The sequence below is a fragment of the Podarcis raffonei genome, chromosome 17 (genome assembly GCF_027172205.1).
Source record: "Podarcis raffonei isolate rPodRaf1 chromosome 17, rPodRaf1.pri, whole genome shotgun sequence".
Lineage (NCBI taxonomy): Eukaryota > Metazoa > Chordata > Lepidosauria > Squamata > Lacertidae > Podarcis > Podarcis raffonei.
Genome location: NC_070618.1, coordinates 6,999,322 through 7,022,654, shown reverse-complemented (window position 1 = coordinate 7,022,654; position 23,333 = coordinate 6,999,322). Strand labels below are relative to the sequence as shown.

Genomic DNA, 23,333 nt, shown 5'->3' with positions numbered 1-23,333 from the left:
ACTGTAGATTGCTCTTCGCAGAGCACCCATAACAAATTACAGTTCCCAGGATTTTGGAAGGTGGGGGTGAAGTCATGAACTTTGAACATACGGTGTGTGCAAATTTGATAAACAGTTTGTTTTAAAACATTTGGAAGCATCATTCTCTAGAAACATCAGCGGTCTAAGGAATTTACCATTAGGGACAATTTTAGTTCTCACACATTTTCAGAAGTCTTTATTCTCTTGGACATATTGGTCCAAGAGAAGTAGACAACTTCCAAGCAGAACCCCACATCTGACACTCTTTTAGGCCTCTGCCTTTGCCTCCTTTTCAGATTCTTCCATAGAGGTTTGAGCAGGAAAAAAGGACCCAGCCACCAATGTTGTCAAAATCACGTATTCCATGGTCTCAAATATGGTCTCTTGGGCCTTCCCAATCTTCTCCTGGCTCTCCTTCAGGCTACCACTGGGAAGGTCCTTCAAGGATCTGGCACCGGAGAGGGTTGCCTGCAGCTCTTCCATGCTGTTATATGTTTGCTGCACTTTTTCTAGGAGATCAACAGGGAGGCCCCGCGCGTTACCCAAGAATGTCTGGCAGATATTCCGCATCTGCTGGCTGATGCCATAGGTCAAGCTTAGAACCTGCGATTCTGCCTGCCATGGAGTAGAAGGGAAGAGAGGACTTGTTAGAGGACAGGTTTATTGTACACCACCCTAAGCTTTCAGTACAAGTATTTGAGAGAGGCTAAGAAAGAAGGCAGGGACGCGGGTGGCGCTGTGGGTTAAACCACAGAGCCTAGGACTTGCCGATCAGAAGGTCGGCAGTTCAAATCCCCGCGACGGCATGAGCTCCCATTGCTCGGTCCCTGCCAACCTAGCAGTTCGAAAGCACGTCAAAGTGCAAGTAGATAAATAAGTGCCGCTCCGGCAGGAAGGTAAACGGCGTTTCTGTGCGCTGCTCTGGTTTGCCAGAAGCGGCTTAGTCATGCTGGCCACATGACCCGGAAGCTGTACGCCGGCTCCCTCGGCCAATGAAGCGAGATAAGCGCCGCAACCCCAGAGTCGTCCGCGACTGGACCTCATGGTCAGGGGTCCCTTTACCTTTAAGAAAGAAGGCACGTCTACTTACTCATGCACTGAACAGCAGTACTGATTTCTCTACAAGGCTGCAACCGTCCATGTTGCTTGGCGCACACCACTCCAGTGCTCTGGACCCATTTTGGGAGGCTGCGGGCTGGGGGAAGTCAAGCACAACTTCCCCTTCTGCCCATGTGAGAGGCCAGAGAGATGCTTTTTGCGCAAGCAAAGGAGCTTTGAACCAACCCTCGGCATTGTCTTCATTCATGTTTACAGAGAACTGCAGCAAATATTTGCACAAACATCTCACTCTTCAGGAAGGCTAGATTCCACCCACCCCAAATCCAGCGACTTTGCCCGGGACAAAAGTTGCTTAGCATCAGAAATGCAGCAAAGGAAACTGCCCTGTACCAAGTCAGAACATTGGTCCATATAGCCAAGTGTTGTTTACACTAGGGGAGGGTGGGAAACTTGTAACCTTCAGGTGTTGTTTGATCCCAACTCCTATCAGCACCAGCCCATGGTTGGGGGTGAGGAGAGCAAGCTGGATTTAGAAGAGGCAGAGGAACCAGAGACCAAATTGCAAACATGCACTGGATTATGGAGAAAGCTAGAGAGTTCCAGAAAGACATCTACTTCTGCTTCATTGACTATGCAAAAGCCTTTAACTGTGTCGACCACAGCAAACTATACCAAGTTCTTAAAGAAATGGGAGTGCCTGATCACCTCATCTGTCTCCTGAGAAATCTCTATGTGGGACAAGAAGCTACAGTTAGAACTGGATATGGAACAACTGACTGGTTCAAAATTGGGAAAGGAGTACGACAAGGCTGTATATTGTATCCCTGCTTATTTAACTTATATGCAGAATTCATCATGTGAAAGGCTGGGCTGGATGAATCCCTAGCCGGAATTAAGATCGCAGGAAGAAATATCAATAACCTCAGATATGCAGATGACACAACCTTGATGGCAGAAAGTGAGGAGGAATTAAAGAACCTTTTATTGAGGGTGAAAGAGGAGAGCGCAAAATATGGTCTGAAGCTCAACATCAAAAAAACGAAGATCATGGCCACTGGTCCCATCACCTCCTGGCAAATAGAAGGGGAAGAAATGGAGGCAGTAGAGATTTTACTTTCTTGGGCTCCATGATCACTGCAGATGGTGACAGCAGCCACGAAATTAAAAGATGCAACATCTTAAAAAGCAGAGACATCACCTTGCCAACAAAGGTCCGTATAGTTAAAGCTATGGTTTTCCCAGTAGTGATGTATGGAAGTGAGAGCTGGACCATAAAGAAGGCTGATCGCCGAAGAATTGATGCTTTTGAATTCTGGTGCTGGAGGAGACTCTTGAGAGTCCCATGGACTGCAAGAAGATCAAACGTATCCATTCTTAAGGAAATCAGCCCTGAGTGCTCACTGGAAGGACAGATTGTGAAGCTGAGGCTCCAATACTTTGGCCACCTCATGAGAAGAGAAGACTTCCTGGAAAAGACCCTGATGTTGGGAAAGATGGAGGGCACAAGGAGAAGGGGATGACAGAGGACGAGATGGTTGGATAGTGTTCTCAAAGCTACCAGCATGAGTTTGACCAAACTGCGGGAGGCAGTGGAAGACAGGAGTGCCTGGTGTGCTCTGGTCCATGGGGTCACGAAGAGTCGGACACGACTAAACGACTAAACAACAACAAAAACATCTGTAGGGACACAGGTTCTCCATACTTGGCCTACAGCAGTGCTTGCCAAACTGGGGTCTCCAGCTGTTTTTGGACTACAGTTCCCATCATCCCTGACCCCTGGTCCCTGTTCCTGCTAGCTAGGGATAATGGGAGATGTAGTCTAAAAACAGCTGGAGACCCCAGTTTGGGAAACACTGTTGCTATCTCTAAAGCATACCTCTAAAAGACTCTCTTCGTAGCTCTGGCTTGGCATTGGAAGACTCCCATTCCACTCCACCAAGATTGGTTCCATTTCCTTCTGGTGATTAGCAACTTTAGGATTCAGTTGCCTATCCAGAGACTGCAAGGTGTACTTTATCTGGAAAGGCATTTTCAAAATATTAACATTCAATATAAAGAAGTATCTTGAAGCTATTGTTGACCAATAGCTTGAACTCCATTCAGCCACTCCCTTTCCATCTTTCAATAGAGACCTTTTCAAGCATTATCCTAAAAGCCACTTCAATATTCTGCCACAGAAGTTAGTAAAGAGGTGGGCAGGAGCTACAGTACAGTGGTACCTCAGGTTACATACGCTTCAGGTTACATACGCTTCAGGTTACAGACTCCGCTAACCCAGAAATAGTGCTTCAGGTTAAGAACTTTGCTTCAGGATGAGAACAGAAATCATGTTCTGGCGGTGCGGCGGCAGCAGGAGGCCCCATTAGCTAAAGTTTCAGGTTAAGAACGGACCTCCAGAACGAATTAAGTACTTAACCTGAAGTACCACTATATTGGATTAGACTTTCAAGAGCTTTCAGCTGAGTACTCGCTATACTCATCTCTGCTCCAAGGGAAGTCTGGAGAGCAGCAACACAAAATGAGCCTTTTTAGTGGTGGCTTCTCATTGGTGGAATCCGCTCCTAAGGGAGGCATGCCTGGTGCCACCATTACTAACTTTCTTTAAGTGCCAAGCATTTCTGTCCCAGTGGTTATTCCAAACACCACTTGCCCAGACCCCATTAACCCTTCTGCATATCCAACATGACGTTCTCATGGCGTTGGACTACAAGTTCCATCATCTCCAGCCATTGGTCATGCATGCTGGGGCCTGATGGGAGTTGTAGTCCCACAACTTCTGGAGAGCACCATGGTGGGGCTACCTCTGTCCTCTAGCCAGATCTTGGAACCAGAGAAGTAGTTCAGTTCTTACCAACAAAACAGATTCTTGAAACTGGGAGAGTATCTCCTGTGTGCTTTGCTTGATCCTTTGCATCTTTGCCCGAGAACTCTGGTAGACTCTGTGTCGGAAAAAGGCCGAGAGAGCGCCCAGGCGCCGATAGTAACTCTCCTCTTCTTTCTCCTTTTTGACAGGAGCTGTTTCAGCAGCTTCTTCGGGGTTGTTTATCACCATAGAGGCTGCGAGGGCAGCTAGAAAAGAACATACACGGTCTTGACAAAAATCCTCCTTTGCATGTTAAGTGGCTATTTATTTCTGCTACCATAAACCTACCATATTTTTTGCTCTATAGGCTGCACGCGACCATAGGACGCACCTTGTCTTAGAGGGGGAGAACAAGAAAAAAAATTCTCCCCCTCTCTGCTCAGCGCCCCTTCAGCGAAGGGGCAGGAGAAACAGGGCCCCTTCCATTTCTCCTCCCGCTTCGCTGAAGCAGCGCTGCGCAGAGAGGGGGAGATTTTTTTTTCTTGTTCTCCCCCTCTAAAACAAGGTGCGTTCAAGGTGCGTTCAGTCGCCTTCAGTGAAGGCAACCCAAAGCCTCCAGAGGCTTCGGGTTCCTTTCGACCTGCTCTTTGGGGCTGGCGGGGGGATGTGCTGCTTTCCCCCACTGCCAGCCCCAAACAGCAGGTCAGGGAGCAGCGGAAAGGCTGTACGCAGCCTTCCCGCTGCCCCCTGAGCTTGTGGGGCTGGCGGTTGGGGGAAGCACTGCTTTCCCCCACCGCCAGCCTCAAAGATCCCTGAAGCCTTCGAAGCGCAGTGCGAGTTCCCGCTGCGCTCCGCAGGCTTCGGGTTCCTTTTGCTGAAGCCGGGAGAGCAAGACTGTATTCGCTCCATAGGACGCACACACATTTCCCCTTAATTTTTGGAGGGGAAAAAGTGCGTCCTATAGAGCGAAAAATACGGTACCTTTTTACCAATTACCTGGCTACAGCAGAACCAATGTAAACAAGCTCAGAGCATCTTTTACCCATCTAGCTTTATGGTTTTGCATGATGCTCTCTGATCATACAGCTCCATATTGATTTTTTAAAGAAAGATTTATAACCCAATTTTGTTATAGTCCAATTTTGTCTCCACAAAAACCCACTCAAAACAACTGCCCTCCTTGGGGCAGGGACTTGTATTTGGTTGTAATGTGCCAGGTGCATGAATGGAAAATGTTTTAAGATTTATTTATTTTTTAAAAAACTGTCTAAGACAAGCAACTGACAAGCAATGGTCAAATCACACCATTGGTCCCATCTGACTCATTACGGTCTACCTACAACACACAAATGTTTCAGACAGGAGACTTTTCCAGTCCTAGTTGAAAGCTGAACCTGGGAACTTTTTTAAAACATAAAAACACCAAGATGGCTGTTATGTACTGAGTTGAATAGGATCCAAAAGGCAGCAGTCTGATTGGTCCTATAACAATAGGATCCAAAATGCAGCAGTCTGATTGGTTCTAGAACAATAGGATTCAGAATGCAGCAGTCTGATTGGTCCTAGAACAATGCAGCATTATGATTGGTCCGGAGGAGCCACCGAATCCAGCTCCAGTTGGAAGTGAATCCGCAACCTGATTGGCCCAGGGGAGAATCCCGGAATTAGCCAATCACGTGCGGCCCATTGTGTAAATAATGTATATAAAGCAGATATTTGGGGGGAACTTTCATTCCTCACTACCATGAGCTGAATAAAGAGCATGAAATCCACACTCGACTCCGAGTATATTTCAATGGCATTCTGGAAATCTGTTCAGGATGCAGGGTACACCCTGTGATGCTTGAGACCATCTTTCTTCTAAAGTCCTGAGATGTGTTCTGGTCAACTCTCTGCCCCCCACAATGTTCTTGAACTGGTACAATTTTTAAAAATGTTAATATACTGTGGAGCTTCTGGCAAGCTGTGATGGAGGATGGCTGAATTCCATCACCACCGTACATTCCGGAATCAGAGGCCGAGATGGGAGTAATCTATCTCCCTACACTCCCTGGCCCCAAATTCAGAAGGAAGGAGGGGCTGGGGATGCTGGATGGAAAGCCCGGAACGTTTCTTGGCAACTCTCCAAAGTCGCCTCCATTTAACAGGAAGCTTCCAATTCTTAAGATGAAAAATTGGATTTAAATTTTGGACGTGATCTGAACGAAGCGGGAGAAACTACTCTGCTAATTAATTCAGCCACCGAGGTGCTAAAAGGGATTTGAACGGAAGAAGGATTAACATCTACGTAGACTTGGTATGTTGGAACTGAAAGGGGGTGTGTGAGCCTCCTTTGTTATTATATTTTGTTTTGCTATGTTATATGGCAAAATCCTGCTCTGAAAAAACAACTGTCTGATTATTTATAGCAAGCGAGACTGGAGAGGTGGTGTATTTGGTGATATAATACGACTAATACAGTGGTACCTCAGGTTACATACGCTTCAGGTTACAGACTCCACTAACCCAGAAATAGTGCTTCAGGTTAAGAACTTTGCTTCAGGATGAGAACAGAAATCGTGCTCCGGCAGCAGCTGGAGGCCCCATTAGCTAAAGTGGTGCTTCAGTTAAGAACAATTTCAGGTTAAGTACGGACCTCCGGAACGAATTAAGTACTTAACCTGAGGTACCACTGTAATCATTAACTGTGTGGAAATAACAATTATTCAAAAGTGGAAAACCAAGTTCAAAGTATTTGTCTGCAGATATTTGGAAGAAAATAAAGAGTTTCCCAACTTTGATTTGGAGAATGACTGGAGAGACGCCAAAAAAACTTTGGAAGTTTGCCTGGAATTAGAATCGGATGATGCAACTCCAATTAACCAAGTGGCCATGACTGGAAGTAGATCAGCTTGTCGAATTAAATGTGGAGCCTGAGGGGGATAGGTGCCTTTTAATATCTTACTTAATATTTGCATTCCCAGTTTTATATGGCAAACCTTCCCTGGACAGGTTAACCGTTTGAAGGACAGCTGGTCTTAAAAGCATTGGGCAGATGCCTTGATTTGATTTTATCTGGACTGATGCCTTGATTTGATTTTATCTGCTGCCTGAGGTGAGAAGATTTTTGGACTGGCTTGGCGGAAACATCATTTTGTGAAGAGATATCGTGAACATGCAGAGGGAACTCTGGACATAAATTCCACACAGAATATATTGTTTTGTTTTATCTCGCTTGTTTGATAAACTCAGAGGCTGTGAAAAATAATGAGGATTAACATTGGAATGATTTATGGGAACTATCGCAAAAATTATGAAAGCAGTAGAAGATAATCAGACCCCGCTGACATCAGAACATGGGAAGATACCTCCACATTTTTTTATACTTTGGCATAATATTTGGACGGTTTGATTATCGAATAATATGTATAATTTGGAATCTTTAATATGATTTGATTGGATTATTAAAGCGGAAAATTTAATAAATAGCATTTTTTAAAAAATAAAAATTTTAATATACCACTAAATCACACACTAATTCAAAGTGGTTTACAATTATTATCTATAATAATAATAAATTCATTATTTGTACCCCGCCTATCTGACTGGGTTACCTCAGCCTCTCTGGGCAGCTATAATCTACAATATTATGGCAATTTTTAAAATAACTTCAGTAGACCAGATTTTAGACAGTGAGATGGATAATAAGTATGGCCCATACCTTAATAAATAAAAATAATTAATTAATAATAATTTATTACTTATACCCCGCCCATCTGGCCGGGCCTCCCCAGCCACTCTGGGTGGCTTCCAACAGGATATTAAAAACACAATAAAACATCAAACATTAAAAACTTCCCTAAACAGGACTGCCTTCAAATGTCTTCTAAAAGTCAGAGAGTTGTTTATTTCCTTGACATCTGGTGGGAGGGCGTTCCACAGGGCGGGTGCCACTGCCGAGAAGGCCCTCTGCCTGGTTCCAAATACATTCTCCCTCACAAAAGCAGCTGCAATAGTCTCACCTAGTTCTTCATCTGTTACTGGCAGGTAGTATTCTATCATCTCCACAGATGCCTCTATCATGTGGTCAATACCACTCGTCACCATCTGCTTCATATTGCCCTCCATCACGGTGTTCATGCCAACCACCACTGCAGACACGGCCACCTTCATCCTCTCCTGGGCAGCCTCTTTGACCCCACCTGCTAGACCTGACACTGTATCCTTGGCACCCTGGACAAGGCCTTTGGCATTCAGTACTACCTGCAGAAGGAATTTTTAAATGATATTCTCACATCAAGAAAGAAGAGAAGTGAAACGTCAAGCCAAGAACCAGAGTAGAGCCCATCCCAAGTAGGTCTGGAAGGATCTCTAGTTTTCTAGTCATCGACTCCAATTTGATTCACCCCATCAATGGATGGCAGTAATTCTACACACACGCAACCCTGAGGGGAAGATGTTTATTCCGCCCCCCCTTTCAGCACTGATAGATAGGCAATTGTTAGGAACAAACAAAAGAAATATGAGAAATCGTGCCACAGGGCACAACAAAGGAGTCCTGTCAAGTTTCTACATGTAAAACTCCTGATATTATCTGGGCAGTGTAATTGTGCAGAGTCAGACCATTGGCCTGTTGGGCTCCTCCAGACCGGAGTTTTGTTGTGTCAAGACCATGTTGTCGAATACACCCACAACAGTTCACGACTGATGGATTTATTCTGCTTTATTAGCTGTTCTGCGATGCGTCCCCAACGCTACCACGTTATTGCTGCCTGGAGGAGTTATAGCACGCTGTAAGCAGGGCAATAAATATATACAGTCATACCTCAGGTTACAGACGCTTCAGGTTGCGTTTTTTCAGGTTACGGACCAAAACATGGAAGCACCGGAACGGGTTACTTCCGGGTTTCGGCGGTCGTGCATGCACAGAAGCGCTAAATCGTACTTTGCGCATGCGCAGAAGCTCCGAATTGCAACCCGCGCGTGCGCAGATGCAGAGCTGCAAACGTGCATCCCGCACAGATCACGTTCGCAACCCGAGCGTCCACTGTGTATATAAAAACTGGAACATTTGTGGTGAAAAAACAAAAAGTTCTGGGATTTCAGCAGGAAGTTACAGGATATGCACTGCTTGGAAATGAAGCAGTGTGACCACTGCTATAATTTTGGCAGGAACAAACAGTAATGAAAGTGGGAATGTGCATGATCACCCCAATAGCATCAGGGCACAAATAATCATAAATGTGTAACAGAAAGGATGCCGGGGATGGGGGTGGGGGCTGACTGTCTACACAGAAGAAGCAGAGGTGGAGCCATTACCTTTTCAATAGTCTGCTGCACAACAGGCAGAGCCTCTTGCAGTTTGTCAAGGCCCTGGCAGGCGTAGGTATTTGCTGAAACGACTGTCGAAAGAGAAGAAGCCATTTAGCTTTTCACTGGCTGCCTCATCGCTTCCTTCAAAATCAAAACTTACTTGAAAACCAGGTGGCAACTTAGAAGTTGACTTGGTGCATTTTCAACTCAGCTTTCAAAGCTAAAAGGGACAAGGGTGCCACCGTGGTTTAAACCACTGAGCCTCTTGGGCTTGCCGATCGGAAGGTCGGCAGTTCGAATCCCTGTGATGGGGTGAGCTGCTGTTGCTCTGTCCCAGCTCCTGCCAACCTAGCAGTTCAAAAGCATACAGGCACAAGTAGATAAATAGATACCACTGCAGTGGGAAGATAAACAGTGTTTCCGTGCACTGTGTTTTCCGTCACGGTGTTCTGTTGCGCCAGAAGCGGTTTAGTCGTGCTGGCAACATGACCCGGAAAGCTGTCTGTGGACAAACGCCGGCTCCCTCAGCCTGAAAAGCGATTTGAGCGCCACAACCCCATCGTCGCCTTTGACTGGACTTAACCGTCCAGGGGTCCTTTACCTTTACCTTTTACCTCAAAACTAAAATGGTGACCGAGTGCAATCAAAGCACAGGTTAGTTTTACTTCAGCCTTTTAATGGGACGTATTTGGTTTTCAATATTGTAATTGCACTGCAATATCGTAATTAAAATGTAAGGTAAAGGTAAAGGGACCACTGACCATTAGGTCCAGTCGTGGCCGACTCTGGGGTTGCGGTGCTCATCTCGCTTTATTGGCCGAGGGAGCCGGCGTACATCTTCTGGGTCATGTGGCCAGCATGACTAAGCCGCTTCTGGTGAACCAGAGCAGCGCACGGAAATGCCGTTTACCTTCCCGCCAGAGTGGTACCTATTTATCTACTTGCACTTTGATGTGCTTTCGAACTGCTAGGTGGGCAGAAGCAGGGAACGAGCAACGGGAGCTCACCCTGTCACAGGGATTCGAACCGCCGACCTTCTGATCGGCAAGTCCTAGGCTCTGTGGTTTAACCCACAGCGCCACCCGCGTCCCTAATTAAAATGTATATAATCATATTTTGTATTTGTGGTATATATAAACATTGCATAATAGCCCACCCTTTTATCACACATCGAAGGGTGGGGAGCTTAGAATGGATTTCTAGGCTTACATTGCCGGTACTGAGGAGCCTTGGGACATCCACACCTAAATGAGAGAAGGAGCCAAAACATTCCTAAGAGTAGAAACTATCAAGCCAGGATTTACTTACTCTGAGGTTCAAGTTTATTCAGGACAGGCTGTGCACCGCTCACTGCCGAGGAGGCAATCTTCTTTAGTCCAACTTCTGCCATATCACAGACTGCATGGATAGCTGGATGGGACCCCTTCGCAGAGTTATAAGTAGTGGAAAGGATCTCGCAGGTAATGCTGACCAGGGGCAGTTCAGTTAGCCTTTGTATGACACACTGGGAAGAGATACTGCATTGAGTCACCACCTTCTTAGACCCTAGAGAAGATGCTAAACTGTTGCTTTCTTGGGACTGTAAGAGTTATTGTCAAAAAGCATCCTCACAAAGGCCAGCGGTAGTGAAGGTCTCCTGTGTGCCTTTAGCACGTCTAGCTTAGGGTGGGTGAATCGTAAAGCTTAGCACTCTTCCTCTCATCAGTTCTGTGTTTTGACTGTCAGCATAATTACCGTATTTTTCGCTCCATAGGACGCACTTTCCCCCTCTTAAAAACTAAGGGGGAAAGTCTATGCATCTTATGGAGCGAATGCAGGGGGGAGGCAGGCAGGAAAAGCCCCCAAGAGCTGCACACAAGCTTCACGCGGCTCTTGTGGGCTTTTTCCCAGGAGGGAGAAGGGACTGACGCGGCCAGTCAGTTCCTTCTCCCTCCTCATAGAAAAGCCCACAGGAGCCGCGCGCTCCTTAAAGGATGGAGAGGCTGTGCAAGGCTAAAGAGGAAGCCAAGGCAGCGGGCAGGTTGGATCGCGCTCGCTGCCTTGGCTTCTTTAGCCACGCTGGAGAGGTTTAGCTCCCGGCTGGAGACGTTGCAGAAGCCAAGACAGCCAGTGGGATAGATCCCGCTGGCTGTCTTGGCTTCTTTGCTCTTTGGGGCTGGGGGGGGGGGACCCGGGCTTCCCCCGCAGTCCCGAGAAGCTCTGAGAGAAGCTCTGAGAGAATATTTTTTTTCTTGATTTCCCCCTCTAAAAACTAGGTGTGTCTTGTGGTCCGGTGCATCCTATAGAGCGAAAAATACGGTATGCTAGGCAGCTTCTGCTGCAGGTGGAATATTTTGCTCTGCAGAATGACCTGGGCTGGGCTCCTTTAAGAGTTCATAACAGAGGCATGGAAGCCTCCATGTTTTTGTTTTTAAAAAGGCATTGTAGCTCTAGTCAGATTTGGAGTACAGCTTCCTGCAGTTACTGTCAAGTAAGAATATAAAACACCAGAAAATCCTTCCTTGTGTAGTGTCACTCTTTGGGGAGGAAGTAGTTAGACTAACTTTTAATGTTTGATGCATTACTGTATTTTAATATTTTGTTGGAAGCTGCCCAGAGTGGCTGGGGAAGCCCAGCCAGATAGGGGGGCTATAAATAAATATATTATTATTATTATTATTATTATTAACTTGCTGTTTGAGTCTAAAGCTTAAATGGTGCAGCAAGGACCACCTTACCTGTTGTCCCTTTTCGGTGACCTCATGGCTCTCAGCTTTTCCATTTCCTTCATTATTAGACATGGCGATGATGAAATGTCACTGCAGAAAGCTAAAGAGAAGCGTCAGCTATCATAAGAAGGTCCATTCGCATTGCACACAGTGAAGAAAGTACTCAGAAACCTACTTGAGAACTGCAACTTAAGGTGGTCTGTTTTGCAGGGAGCATTAAGAGTCAATGCAAGTTTTCTACATAGATTCCTTCAAGCATCCCCACACTGCTCTCTCACAATCCCTCCTGAACACAGCCTTCCCCATGATGACCCTTTTAACCACCACACAGAGTACCCAAGAGGTCAAACAAAATAAAGGTAAAGGATGCTACAGGTGTGTTAGTTATCTTCTGGCGGTTCCCTCACTGCGAGAAGCCAAGTTACAGGGAACCAGGCAGAGGGCCTTCTCGGTAGTGGCACCCTCCCTGTGAGATGCCCTCCCACCAGATGTCAAAGAGAACAACAACCACCAGACTTTTAGAAGACATCTGAAGGCAGCCCTGTTTAGGGAAACTTTTAATGTTTGATGTATTACAGTATTTTAATATTTTTTTGGAAGCCGCCCAGAGTGGCTGGGGAAGCCCAGCCAGGTGGGCGGGGCATAAATAATAAATTATTAATTATTATTATTATTATTATTATTATTATTATTATTATTATTATCTTTACTCTAAATGAAGCTAACAGGTCTACTCCTTCCCTTTCTGGCATACCCAAGGTTTCCAGCTGTTTTGGACCACAATTCCCATCATCCCTGACCACTGGTCCTGTTAGATAGGGATGATGGGAGTTGTAGTCCAACAACAGCTGGAGACCTGAGAAAAATAATGTTGCTTTTTTATTGCCTTTTCAGAACAAATGTAGCTCTTATTAATTGCTTTTTTATAAAGGTCATGAGGCCAGAAGGCTATAATGGTTAGGGGATTTTTATCTGGGGATCTTCTAATACAGTCGTACCTTGGAAGTCAAACAGAATCCGTCCGACTTCCAAAATGTTCGAAAACCAAAGCACGGCTTCTGATTGGCTGCAGGAAGCCAACTGACGCTTCACAGGTAAGATTCACCTTCTGTTGTGTGGGCAGGGCGGTCCCTCCCCCTACTGGCCAATCCCCTGGCAATGCCTCCCCAGGCGCGATTGGGTGATCGGCTGAGGTAGGCGGAGACCTTCAGGTATCCAGCCTGGGGAGGCCGAAGCCAGCCGGAACTACTGGGAGCCACACTGGGATCCGGGGGGCTGCGCGGGACCACGCAAAAGGCGCCCCCCATCTGATGTGGGGAGCAGTCATTTCAGATTGGAGCCAAAGCAGACACACATTTGCCCAAAGGCCATCCAGGAAGTTGATAGCAGAAGTTTGGATCTGACGCTTCCTATCTCCTAGCTCAGTCACAGACAGCATTAGTTAGGAGAAATGTAATATTCCTGCACTACAAGCTTAGGACAGGAAGCATTACAGTCTAATCAGAGGAGTCTTTTGCCCATGACATATGGGTTTCAGCACCCTCCACCTTGTGATAGGAATTTTGAGGTCTTAGATATATGGTAATGTTCATAAGTTACCAACCAAGCACATACATAGATCAGCACAGGAAGACCATACTGGAACCATTTTGATTCCCAAACTGACCAAATGTTTTCCCTGCAAGGAGGGGGGGGGTCAGGGAGCCTTCCCATTGTCTCAGGAATTGAGTAATCAGCATTTTGATGGGTGACAGACTTATCAGGAAAGACAATCAGATAACCTGGCAAACAGGAAAAAACGACATTCAGATTTCTGTTTTAGACTGCCTTTTTTGTGATGTATGTATGATGTTTCTGGGGGTGGTCTTGATCTACAGGGTGGCAATTTCAAAAGTCTTTATAAGGCCTTGTGCTCCATTTTTCTGGGTTCCTCCTTCTTTCCTCCAGGTGAGGGGAGCACCCTGTTGCAACAGATCAATAAAGATCAAGCTTACTAGCTGCTTTGCTTCTCAATATTCTCTGGTTGGCCTCTGTTATTCTCTCCTACCAATAGGGAACCTATGTAAGGACTCTATATGGGCTCTTGGATACCCCATAAGGGAAAAGGGCAATTTTTGTTTACAACAACCTCTGAGGTAAGGCAGGCTGCAAGATGCCCTCCATTGCTTACTCCAAAGAAGTGCTGCTACCATCTGAAATTTTAATCCTTTGTCTGAACATGCAGAAGGTTCAGGCTGACAGTTTGCACTTCTGGAGAACAAGAGGCCTTAAAGAAAGCCAGGTTAGCGTCTGCACCAAGTGGCACAGATGGGGACTGCATAAAGCCAGTCCCAGGCTTATAGGCAAATATCCCAATGAAGTACAGTGGCACCTTGGTTCTCAAACTTAATCCGTTCCGGAAGTCTGTTCCAAAACCAAAGCGTTCCAAAACCAAGGCACACTTTCCCGTAGAAAATCTTTCGCCTTTTTTTTTAGAAAGTAATGCAAAATGGATTAATCCGTTCCATACTTTAAGAAACAACGCCTAAAACAGCAATTTAACATGAATTTTACTAACGAGACCATTGATCCATAAAATGAAAGCAATAAAGAATATACTGCAGTCACACCATCAATGCATCAGTAGCTGGACTGGGTTCCACACAGTCACAAAAACAAAACGAAAAAGAGCCGCAAAAACAAACACAAAATAAATAGCAAAAACAGACAGACCTCAGTGTAACACTCAAAATGGAAGTGTGGCACTCAAAACGGAAACATAACCCTCAAAATAGAGCACCTTCGGCTTCTGAAAAAGTTTGCAAACCAGAACACTTACTTCCGGGTTTGCAGTGTTTGGGTTCCAAGTTGTTTGAGTACCAAGGCGTTTGAGAACCCAGGTATCACTGTATATTTAGCAATCAAGAGAGATTCAAAAATGGAAAACTGCTGTTGCAAAACAAAACATAGAATTAAGTAGCCAAGTCCTAAAATATGACAACTCACATTTTGAAGTAGATTACAGATGAGAGGCACCACCTGGGTTTCTGCAGTTGCCGAGTCAGCTGACTGAATGAAGGAAAAAGAATTGGGTAATCCCAGATATTTCTGCAGGGTAATAGCAAACTCCTCAAGAGGAGGGGAGAAAACACAAATAGTCCTATCAGATGGCCGGGGTGGGGGTTAGGCCTTCAGGTGAGCCTTACAGATAGTTAACAGCTTGCTGAGTCATGCAGAGATACAGGAACCCACCTCTGGATGAAAAAGATGTGGATTTGGTGTCTATAGCGGCATGTTTATTTGGTTAGAGGCTTACTATAATGGGTTGTCAAAGGTTTTTCCATCTAACATCACTGAGACAAAATATTTGGGAATAGTCTCTGCAGTGTGGCCACTGAAAGTACTACAATCAAGAGTTTGCAGAGTGTTTCTCCTTGCATAACACAGAAAGTCAGGATGCAACCCCTGCCATGCAAAACTTGCATTCACCTGGACTTACAGTTCATTTTCATTCATGCAAAGCCGGGGCAGAAAAGCCAACAGCCCTCCCCTCATTTGTCTCCAGGGCACTGTGGGTTAAACCACAGAGCCTAGGACTTGCCGATCAGAAAGTCGGCAGTTCGAATCCCCGTGACTGGGTGAGCTCCTGTTGCTCGGTCCCTGCTCCTGCCAACCTAGCAGTTCGAAAGCACATCAAAGTGTGAGTAGATAAATAGGTACCACTCTGGCGGGAAGGTAAACAGCGTTTCCGTGCGCTGCTCTGGTTCGCCAGAAGCGGCTTAGTCATGCTGGCCACATGACCCGGAAGCAGTACGCCGGCTCCCTCGGCCAATAAAGCGAGATGAGCGCCGCAACCCCAGAGTCGGCCACGACTGGACCTAATGGTCAGGGGTCCCTTTACCTTTACCTTTATACTGCCACTAAATATGGGGGCTCCACCCAGCTACCATGTTACATGTTTCCACCCAGAAGGAGCAGCTACTCCTTAAGCAACACCCTCAAAGTCTAAAACAAAGTTTGTTTAAAAGGGTAATAAATGGAGCCACAATAAAGCACATTCCAGGCAAAACAAAATTTCAAAGTCCAACAGCTTTAAGCTACCTAAAATCAGACTCCTACTTACTTCAGCCTCTAAGGTCACTGGCAGTACAAACCTTTCAAATCCACTGTGGTCTTATATACCAATGGAGAGATTGTTAAAAGGCGGGCCATCCCTGACAGAACATTTAGAAAAGCAACCAGAAACAATTTATAGTGCTCCTTGGAGAAGGCTCCTGTACCTACTTACTGAGGAGCAAGACTCATTGAACTCAGAGGGATTTACTTCTGAGTAAACATACAATCATAGAATGGAAGGGACCAGGAGGGTCATCTAGCCCAACCCTCTGGGATGCCGGAATCTTTGGCCCAATGTGGGGCTCGAACCCAGGGCCTTAGAATAAGAGTCTCATGCTCTACCGACTGAGCTATTCCCTGTATTGAATCATGTACAGTTGTACCTTGGGAATCTGTTCTGGAAGTCCGTTCGACTTCCAAAACATTCGCAAACCAAAGCACGGCTTTTGATTGGCTGCAGGAAGCTCCAGCAGCCAATCAGAAGCTGCAGAAGCCATGTCGGATGTTCGGGTTCCAAAGAATGTTCGCAAACCGGAACAATCACTTCCGGGTTTGTGGCGTTTGGGAGCCAAAACGTCCGAGTACCAAGGCCAGTGATTTTTTTCTGGGGGGATGCAGGGGTACGTATACCCCTAAACATTTTGTGAATCTAAGTTTGGCCTCATTGAGGGGCAGTATTTCAATACAGTGGTACCTCGGGTTACATATGCTTCAGGTTACATACACTTCAGGTTACAGATTCCGCTAACCCAGAAATAGTACCTCGGGTTAAGAACTTTGCTTCAGGATGAGAACAGAAATCATGTGGCGGCGGCACAGCGGCAGCAGGAGGCCTCATTAGCTAAAGTGGTGCTTCAGGTTAAGAACAGTTTCAGGTTAAGAACGGACCTCCGGAACGAATTAAGTACTTAACCCAAGGTACCACTGTATGAGTAGGAAAATGAGAGTACCCCTAAAAAAATGTAAAGAAAAAAAGCACTGTTCAGGATCCAAGGTATGACTATACAGTGGTACCTCGGGTTACATACGCTTCAGGTTACATACACTTCAGGTTACATATGCTTCAGGTTACAGACTGCTAACCCAGAAATAGTACCTCGGGTTAAGTACTTTGCTTCAGGATGAGAACAGAAATTGTGCTCCAGCGGCGCGGCAGCAGCAGGAGGCCCCATTAGCTAAAGTGGTGCTTCAGGTTAAGAACAGTTTCAGGTTAAGAACGGACCTCCGGAATGAATTAAGTACTTAACGTGAGGTACCACTGTACACAATCATGCTGTAAACTGATAAATCTTTGGCTGGTAGTTTTCCCTCTTCATGTTTTCACAGCCTACTTGGGCAGGAGTTAGGTGGAGTTACTTATTATATTTGCAGAATGGATCCTGACAGGGGAGCAATATTCACACTTCCTTTCAACCATATGGCTGATTTGTAGCACAGGAAATCATTGCCAGACATCACTGCTATTGTGTTGTTTTTGTGCAGTAAGCTCAATATGCGTAAAATCAATGGATGGTTATTGAGACCTATCAAGAGTGTCAGAAAAGTGTAACAAACTTCTGAGTTCTCTGAGGTGTAACACAAAGGGTGGTGGGGCAGAAATAAAAAAACTGCGCCACCCACATCCCATCCCTTCATCTTGTACCTGCATAAAAGGTAAAGGGACCCCTGACCATTAGGTCCAGTCGTGACCGAATCTGGGGTTGCGGCGCTCATCTCGCTTTATTGGCTGAGGGAGCCAGCGTACAGTTTCCAGGTCATGTGGCCAGCAGGACTAAGCGCTTCTGGCGAACCAAAGCACACGGAAACGCCGTTTACCTTCCCGCCAGAGTGGTACCTATTTACCTACTTGCACTTCATGCTTTCAAACTGCTAGGTTGGCAGGAGCAGGGACCGAGCAATGGGAGCTCACCCTGTCGTGGGGATTCGAACCGCCGACCTTCTGATCGGCAAGCCCTAGGAGGTTCAAACTCCAAGACTGCCACAAACATATGGAAACCTTACTAGAGTGAGGGTTTCGTGCTACATGGCCTGCTCCTCTGTAATTCATGGTGACTGTAGTCAATCTTTGTGGAACCACAGCTGTGTTATATTTTGTTAAGTTTGCTTATTAAGTTTTAAAAAGTGTAATAAAGTAATTTTCTTTTAATGAAGCCACTGGGTAAGGTCATCTGGCAACTTGGCAGCAAGCACAATCAATTACACTCACTCAGTTTTTTCTCGCATTTCTGTTTGCCCCTGGGGAGGCTGAGGAGATTCTGAAGTCAGCAATGGTCAGGATGCTGAGGAACAATGTGTGGTCTAGACCAGGCATTACCAAACTCAGCCCTCCAGATGTTTTGGGACTATAATAATAATAATAATAATAATAATAATAATAATAATAATAATTTATTATTTATACCCCGCCCATCTGGCTGGGTTTCCCCAGCCGCTCTGGGCGTTTTCCAACAAAACACTAAAATACAATAACCTATTAAACATTAAAAGCTTCCCTAAACAGGGCTGCCTTTAGATGTCTTCTAAAAGTGTGGTAGTTATTTTTCTCTTTGACATCTGGTGGGAGGGAGTTCCACAGGGCGGGTGCCACCACCGAGAAGTCCCTCTGCCTGGTTCCCTGTAACTTGGCTTCTCACAGCGAGAGAACCACCAGAAGGCCCTCGGAGCTGGACGCCAGTGTCTGGGCAGAACGATGGAGGTGGAGACACTTAGGTATACTGGACCGAGGACTACAATTCCCATCATCCCTAACCACTGGTCCTGTTAGCTAGGGATGATGGGAGTTGTAGTCCCAAAACAGCTGGAGGGCTGAGTTTGGGGATACCTGGTCTAGACAATACAGAGGTTTCAGTGTTAGGTATTTTGGACAGGCTTGTACTCCCCCAGTAGCAGCTGGTGCAGAACAGTAGAACAACCCCCAGAAAGCAACATTGTGGCAGCTTTCCTGTACGGGGCTGGGGCAGTGCAGTGGGAAGGTTGGGGGTGGGGCAGGCATGGATGCACTGGTTGGAAATATTGAATCGACTCTGCCCCTCCCCATCCAGATAAGATGCAGTGATATTAGTATCAGCAGGGTGACTCTGCAGCCCTGTCCCGGTATACCAGTGACCACTGGTGATTCCCTGTAGATATCACGTGTGCAGTTTTGGGGTGCTTGTGGGTTCAGCGAGTAGCTGCAATGAACAAGAGTATTTTGCAGAAGCTTCTGCTAATGCATGAGTTTTGTTCCTACCTGAAGAAATTACCTTTACAATACCCTCTACATGTGGGTGGGTTTTTTAAAAATAATATTTTTTATTCAGTTTTACACTACATATTTAAATTCAAATATTAGCCATAACCATCAATATTTAGGATTCCCTGAATCTTTGGACTTCACCCTTCCACGGTTTCCATTTTCAATCTTTTTCAACTGCATCATACATTTTCTCTATTTTTCTTAAAATAATCCATTTTTACCTTAATTAATAGTACATAACAAGCATTACTCAAATCCTGCCAAAGTTTTTAGTTGTTTACAGTACTCTCTTAGGTACAGTGGTACCTCGGGTTACATATGCTTCAGGTTACATACGCTTCAGGTTACAGACTCCGCTAACCCAGAAATAGTACCTCGGGTTAAGAACTTTGCTTCAGGATGAGAACAGAAATCGTGCTCTGGCGGCGCAGCAGCAGCGGGAGGCCCCATTAGCTAAAGTGGTGTTTCAGGTTAAGAACAGTTTCAGCTTAAGAATGGACCTCCGGAATGAATTAAGTACTTAACCCGAGGTACCACTGTAATTTGTAAATTTCTCCCATTCCTTATTAAAGTTTCTCTCTTCCTGGTTTCTGATTTTCCCGGTCATTTTCGCCATTTCGGTGTAGTCCATCATCTTCATCAGCCATTCGTCTCTGGTCGGGACTTTATCTTCTTTCCATCTCTGGGCCAGAAGTATCCGCGCTGCTGTCGTCAAGTGCATAAATAGTCGTTTCTGCTCCTTTGGTATTTACATGCGACTGCTTTTGATTCAGAATGCAGGAGCCAAACTCTTGTCTGGTATGATATGCTTACACCAGGTTAGCAGCCAGTCTTATTTCATCTTCATTTAGGGTAAAGGTAAAGGTAAAGGGACCCCTGACCATTAGGTCCAGTTGTTGATGACTCTGGGCTTGCAGTGCTCATCTCACTTTACTGGCCAAGGGAGCCAGCGTACAGCTTCCGGGTCATGTGGCAAGCATGACTAAGCTGCTTCTGGTGAACCAGAGCAGTGCACGGAAACGCCGTTTACCTTCCTGCCGGAGCGGTACCTATTTATCTACTTGCACTTGACGTGCTTTCAAACTGTTAAGTTGGCAGGAGCAGGGACTGAGCAATGGGAGCTCACCCCGTCACGGGGATTCGAACCGCCAACCTTCTGGTTGGCAAGCCCTAGGCTCTGTGGTTTAACCCACAGTGCCATCCGCATTTAGGGTAGACAGGTGCTAAAACAGGGTTTCCCAAACTTGGGTCTCCTGCTGTTGGGACTACATCATCCCTGACCACTGGTCCTGCCATCTAGGGATGATGGGAGTTGTAGTCTAACAACAACTGGAGACCAAAGTTTGGGGAACACTGTGCTAAAAAGAGGATAGGGCTCATTCCCCTTTAAGAGTTGTGCAGAAGATGCCATTTCAGCAGGTGTAGCTTGTCATGCAAATTGCAGTGCTGAAATTCCCTCTTGTGCACTATTAAAGGTACAGGAGCCCTGTCATAGAATCATAGAATCATAGAGTTGGAAGAGACCACAAGGGCCATCGAGTCCAACCCCCTGCCATGCAGGAAACACCATCAGAGCACTCCTGACATATGGTTGTCAAGCCTCTGCTTAAAGACCTCCAAAGAAGGAGACTCCACCACACTCCTTGGCAGCAAATTCCACTGTCGAACAGCTCTTACTGTCAGGAAGTTCTTCCTAATGTTTAGGTGGAATCTTCTTTCTTGTAGTTTGGAACCATTGCTCCGTGTCCTCTCTGTAGCACTCAGACAGCAGACTGATCCTCTTAGCCTGATAGAAAGGACTTGGGGAAATTTAAAATGCTTTTGTTTAAGGGGCGGCATCGCCATTGAGAATAGCTTCAGAGTGGAGAAAAGGAAATATTTCTTCCCACAGTACATAACTAAGATATGGAATTCAGGATTCTGGCATGCACTGTAGTTATGGGCACAAGTTTCCATGTTGTAATTTTTAAAAAGTGGCTTGGCCCATATAAAAGGAAGAGATGGACGGAAGGAGGAAATCAAAATATGCTCAGCAATTTTACTGCTACATACTGCCAGCCCACCCCCTGCAGCCAACCTGCCAGCTAGATGTGTATATTTGGGAACTTTTGTCTAGCGTGCCCTTCCTTTGTCAATAAATAATAAGAGAGATGTTTGTCGCCCCCCCCTCTAATTCTGGGAGATGTATGTCTACTGCTTAGCTTACTTTAGTAGGAAAACAATGTGAAACCCTGGACTCTTAAAGGAGCACCTTTTATTTCTGAATCAGAATTTTGCAACATCAGAAAGTTAGGCAAAACAGCTTACAAAATTCCAGTTACAGAAAGGTAGCCGTGTTGGTCTGCCATACTCAAAACAAACAAACAAACAAATTTCTTTCCAGTAGCACCTTAAAGACCAACTAAGTTAGTTCTTGGTATGAGCTTTCGTGTGCATGCACACTTCTTCAGATACACTTGAAACACTTGATACACTTCTTACTAAATGCAAGAACCTGGACATTATACCCAAGGGTCTTAGAATTAAGAACCCTCTACAATCCACGTATCCCACTGAATATGCAAGAAAACTATGCAACACTTTCTCTAAGAAGCTGCTCAAACATCTGATCAGCGTTCTCTACTCTAAACAGAAACTAATAAAGGAGGAACTCCTTGTATTGGACAACTCTATCAGGAACCACCAAGCTTGGCAAGAGTTCCAAAAGGAAAAGCAAAACATTTACCACTCTCAACTGGAGCTACTGAAAAAACAGAAAAACAAGAAACTCTCTAACCTTTCCAACCTACAGGCTACTAATCAAAACAAGATCAACAATATTGTCAATCTCTCACAGCAAGCACTCAGCCCAGCTGAGGAATCAGTCCTTTCACGTGGACTGTCATTCTGCCCTGCCAAATCCCCACACATGATTCAGTTCTGCGGGGACTTGGAAGCATTTTTCCGCCGTTTACGCCTGAAGGAGTATTTTCAACACTCACAACAACAAGACAAAGCAGAACAAGCAACAACTTCACAACACAACACCTCTCAACCCACTGGAGAACAACAACCACCCTCCCAACAGAACACTGACCACCAACTACCACCGAAAAAGTGTTACACAAAAAGGGACTCCACATGGACCCCTTCTGATGGACGCAATACCACACTGGACTTGTACATTGACTGCTTCCGCCACAGAATCCAAACAGATGTGACCAGAAAACACCATCGCTTACAACAAAATCTAAACCATGCTGAAAGGAGAGCCATAGAAAACCTCAGAAACAACCCAAACATTATAATTAAAGAAGCAGACAAAGGTGGAGCTGTCGTCATCATGAACAAAACTGACTACATTCAGGAGGCTCACAGACAACTTTCCAATACCGCCTTTTACATAAAATTGAACTCAGACCCCACACAAGAATACAAAAAAGAACTGAACAAGATTGTTAAGGAGCTACCCCCACACATCCAAGAACAGATCCTCACCAACACACCAACAGAACCTCGACCAGGAACTTTCTATCTTCTACCTAAAATACACAAACCAGGAAATCCAGGACGCCCCATCATTTCAGGTATTGGCACTATTACAGTAGGTGTCTCCGGTTATATGGACTCTGTTCTGAAACCATATGCCATCAGTGCTCCCAGCTATGTACGTGACACCACAGATTTTCTGAGGAAAATACAATCTTTAAATAATCTTCCCAACAATACTATACTAGCTACTATGGATGTGGAATCTCTGTATACCAACATCCCACACAACGATGGTTTACAAGCTATAAGGAACACCATTTCAGATAAAACCACAGCGGACTTTGCCACCAAACTCTGCCAATTTGTCCTTACCCACAACAACTTCAAATTCGGTGATGACCTGTTCCTTCAGATCAGCGGCACAGCAATGGGCACCCGCATGGCCCCACAGTATGCCAACATCTTCATGGCAGATTTAGAACAACGTTTCCTAAACTCCTACCCACTCAAACCTCTCTTGTACCTGCGATACATTGACGATATTTTTATCATCTGGACACATGGTCAACAGACCCTAGACACCTTCCACCAGAAATTCAATGATTTTCACCCCACAATCAACCTAACAATGAATCAATCTATGCAAGAA

The 23,333-nt window shown here is 45.5% G+C and overlaps 2 protein-coding genes across 2 annotated transcripts in view; both read right to left on the bottom strand.

Annotated features, from left to right (window-relative positions):
- Positions 1-23,333, bottom strand: part of TDRD7 (tudor domain containing 7) — a 91,102-nt gene that overhangs the window by 55,274 nt on the left and 12,495 nt on the right. The gene's annotated exons all lie outside the window — the stretch shown is intronic.
- LOC128405027 (perilipin-3-like) lies at positions 236-15,003 on the bottom strand. The gene is made up of 8 exons (XM_053371204.1): positions 14,869-15,003; positions 11,893-11,983; positions 10,484-10,679; positions 9,182-9,264; positions 7,885-8,125; positions 3,932-4,149; positions 2,957-3,097; positions 236-636 (listed from the first exon to the last, which is right to left on the bottom strand). The coding sequence occupies exons 2-8, from the start codon at positions 11,953-11,955 to the stop codon at positions 289-291; spliced, it is 1,290 nt and encodes a 429-aa protein (XP_053227179.1). The 5' UTR covers positions 11,956-11,983; positions 14,869-15,003; the 3' UTR covers positions 236-288.

Bases quoted from the DNA above. Each gene is read 5' to 3' on its own strand.
- LOC128405027 (XM_053371204.1), bottom strand. From the start codon at position 11,955: ATGTCTAATAATGAAGGAAATGGAAAAGCTGAGAGCCATGAGGTCACC. The intron at 4,150-7,884 runs GTGAGACTATTG...GTTCTTTTCTAG, and splicing joins AGTAACAGATGAAGAACTAG to CTGCCCTCGCAGCCTCTATG. The intron at 637-2,956 runs GTATGCTTTAGA...ACTCCATGGCAG, and splicing joins ACGAAGAGAGTCTTTTAGAG to GCAGAATCGCAGGTTCTAAG.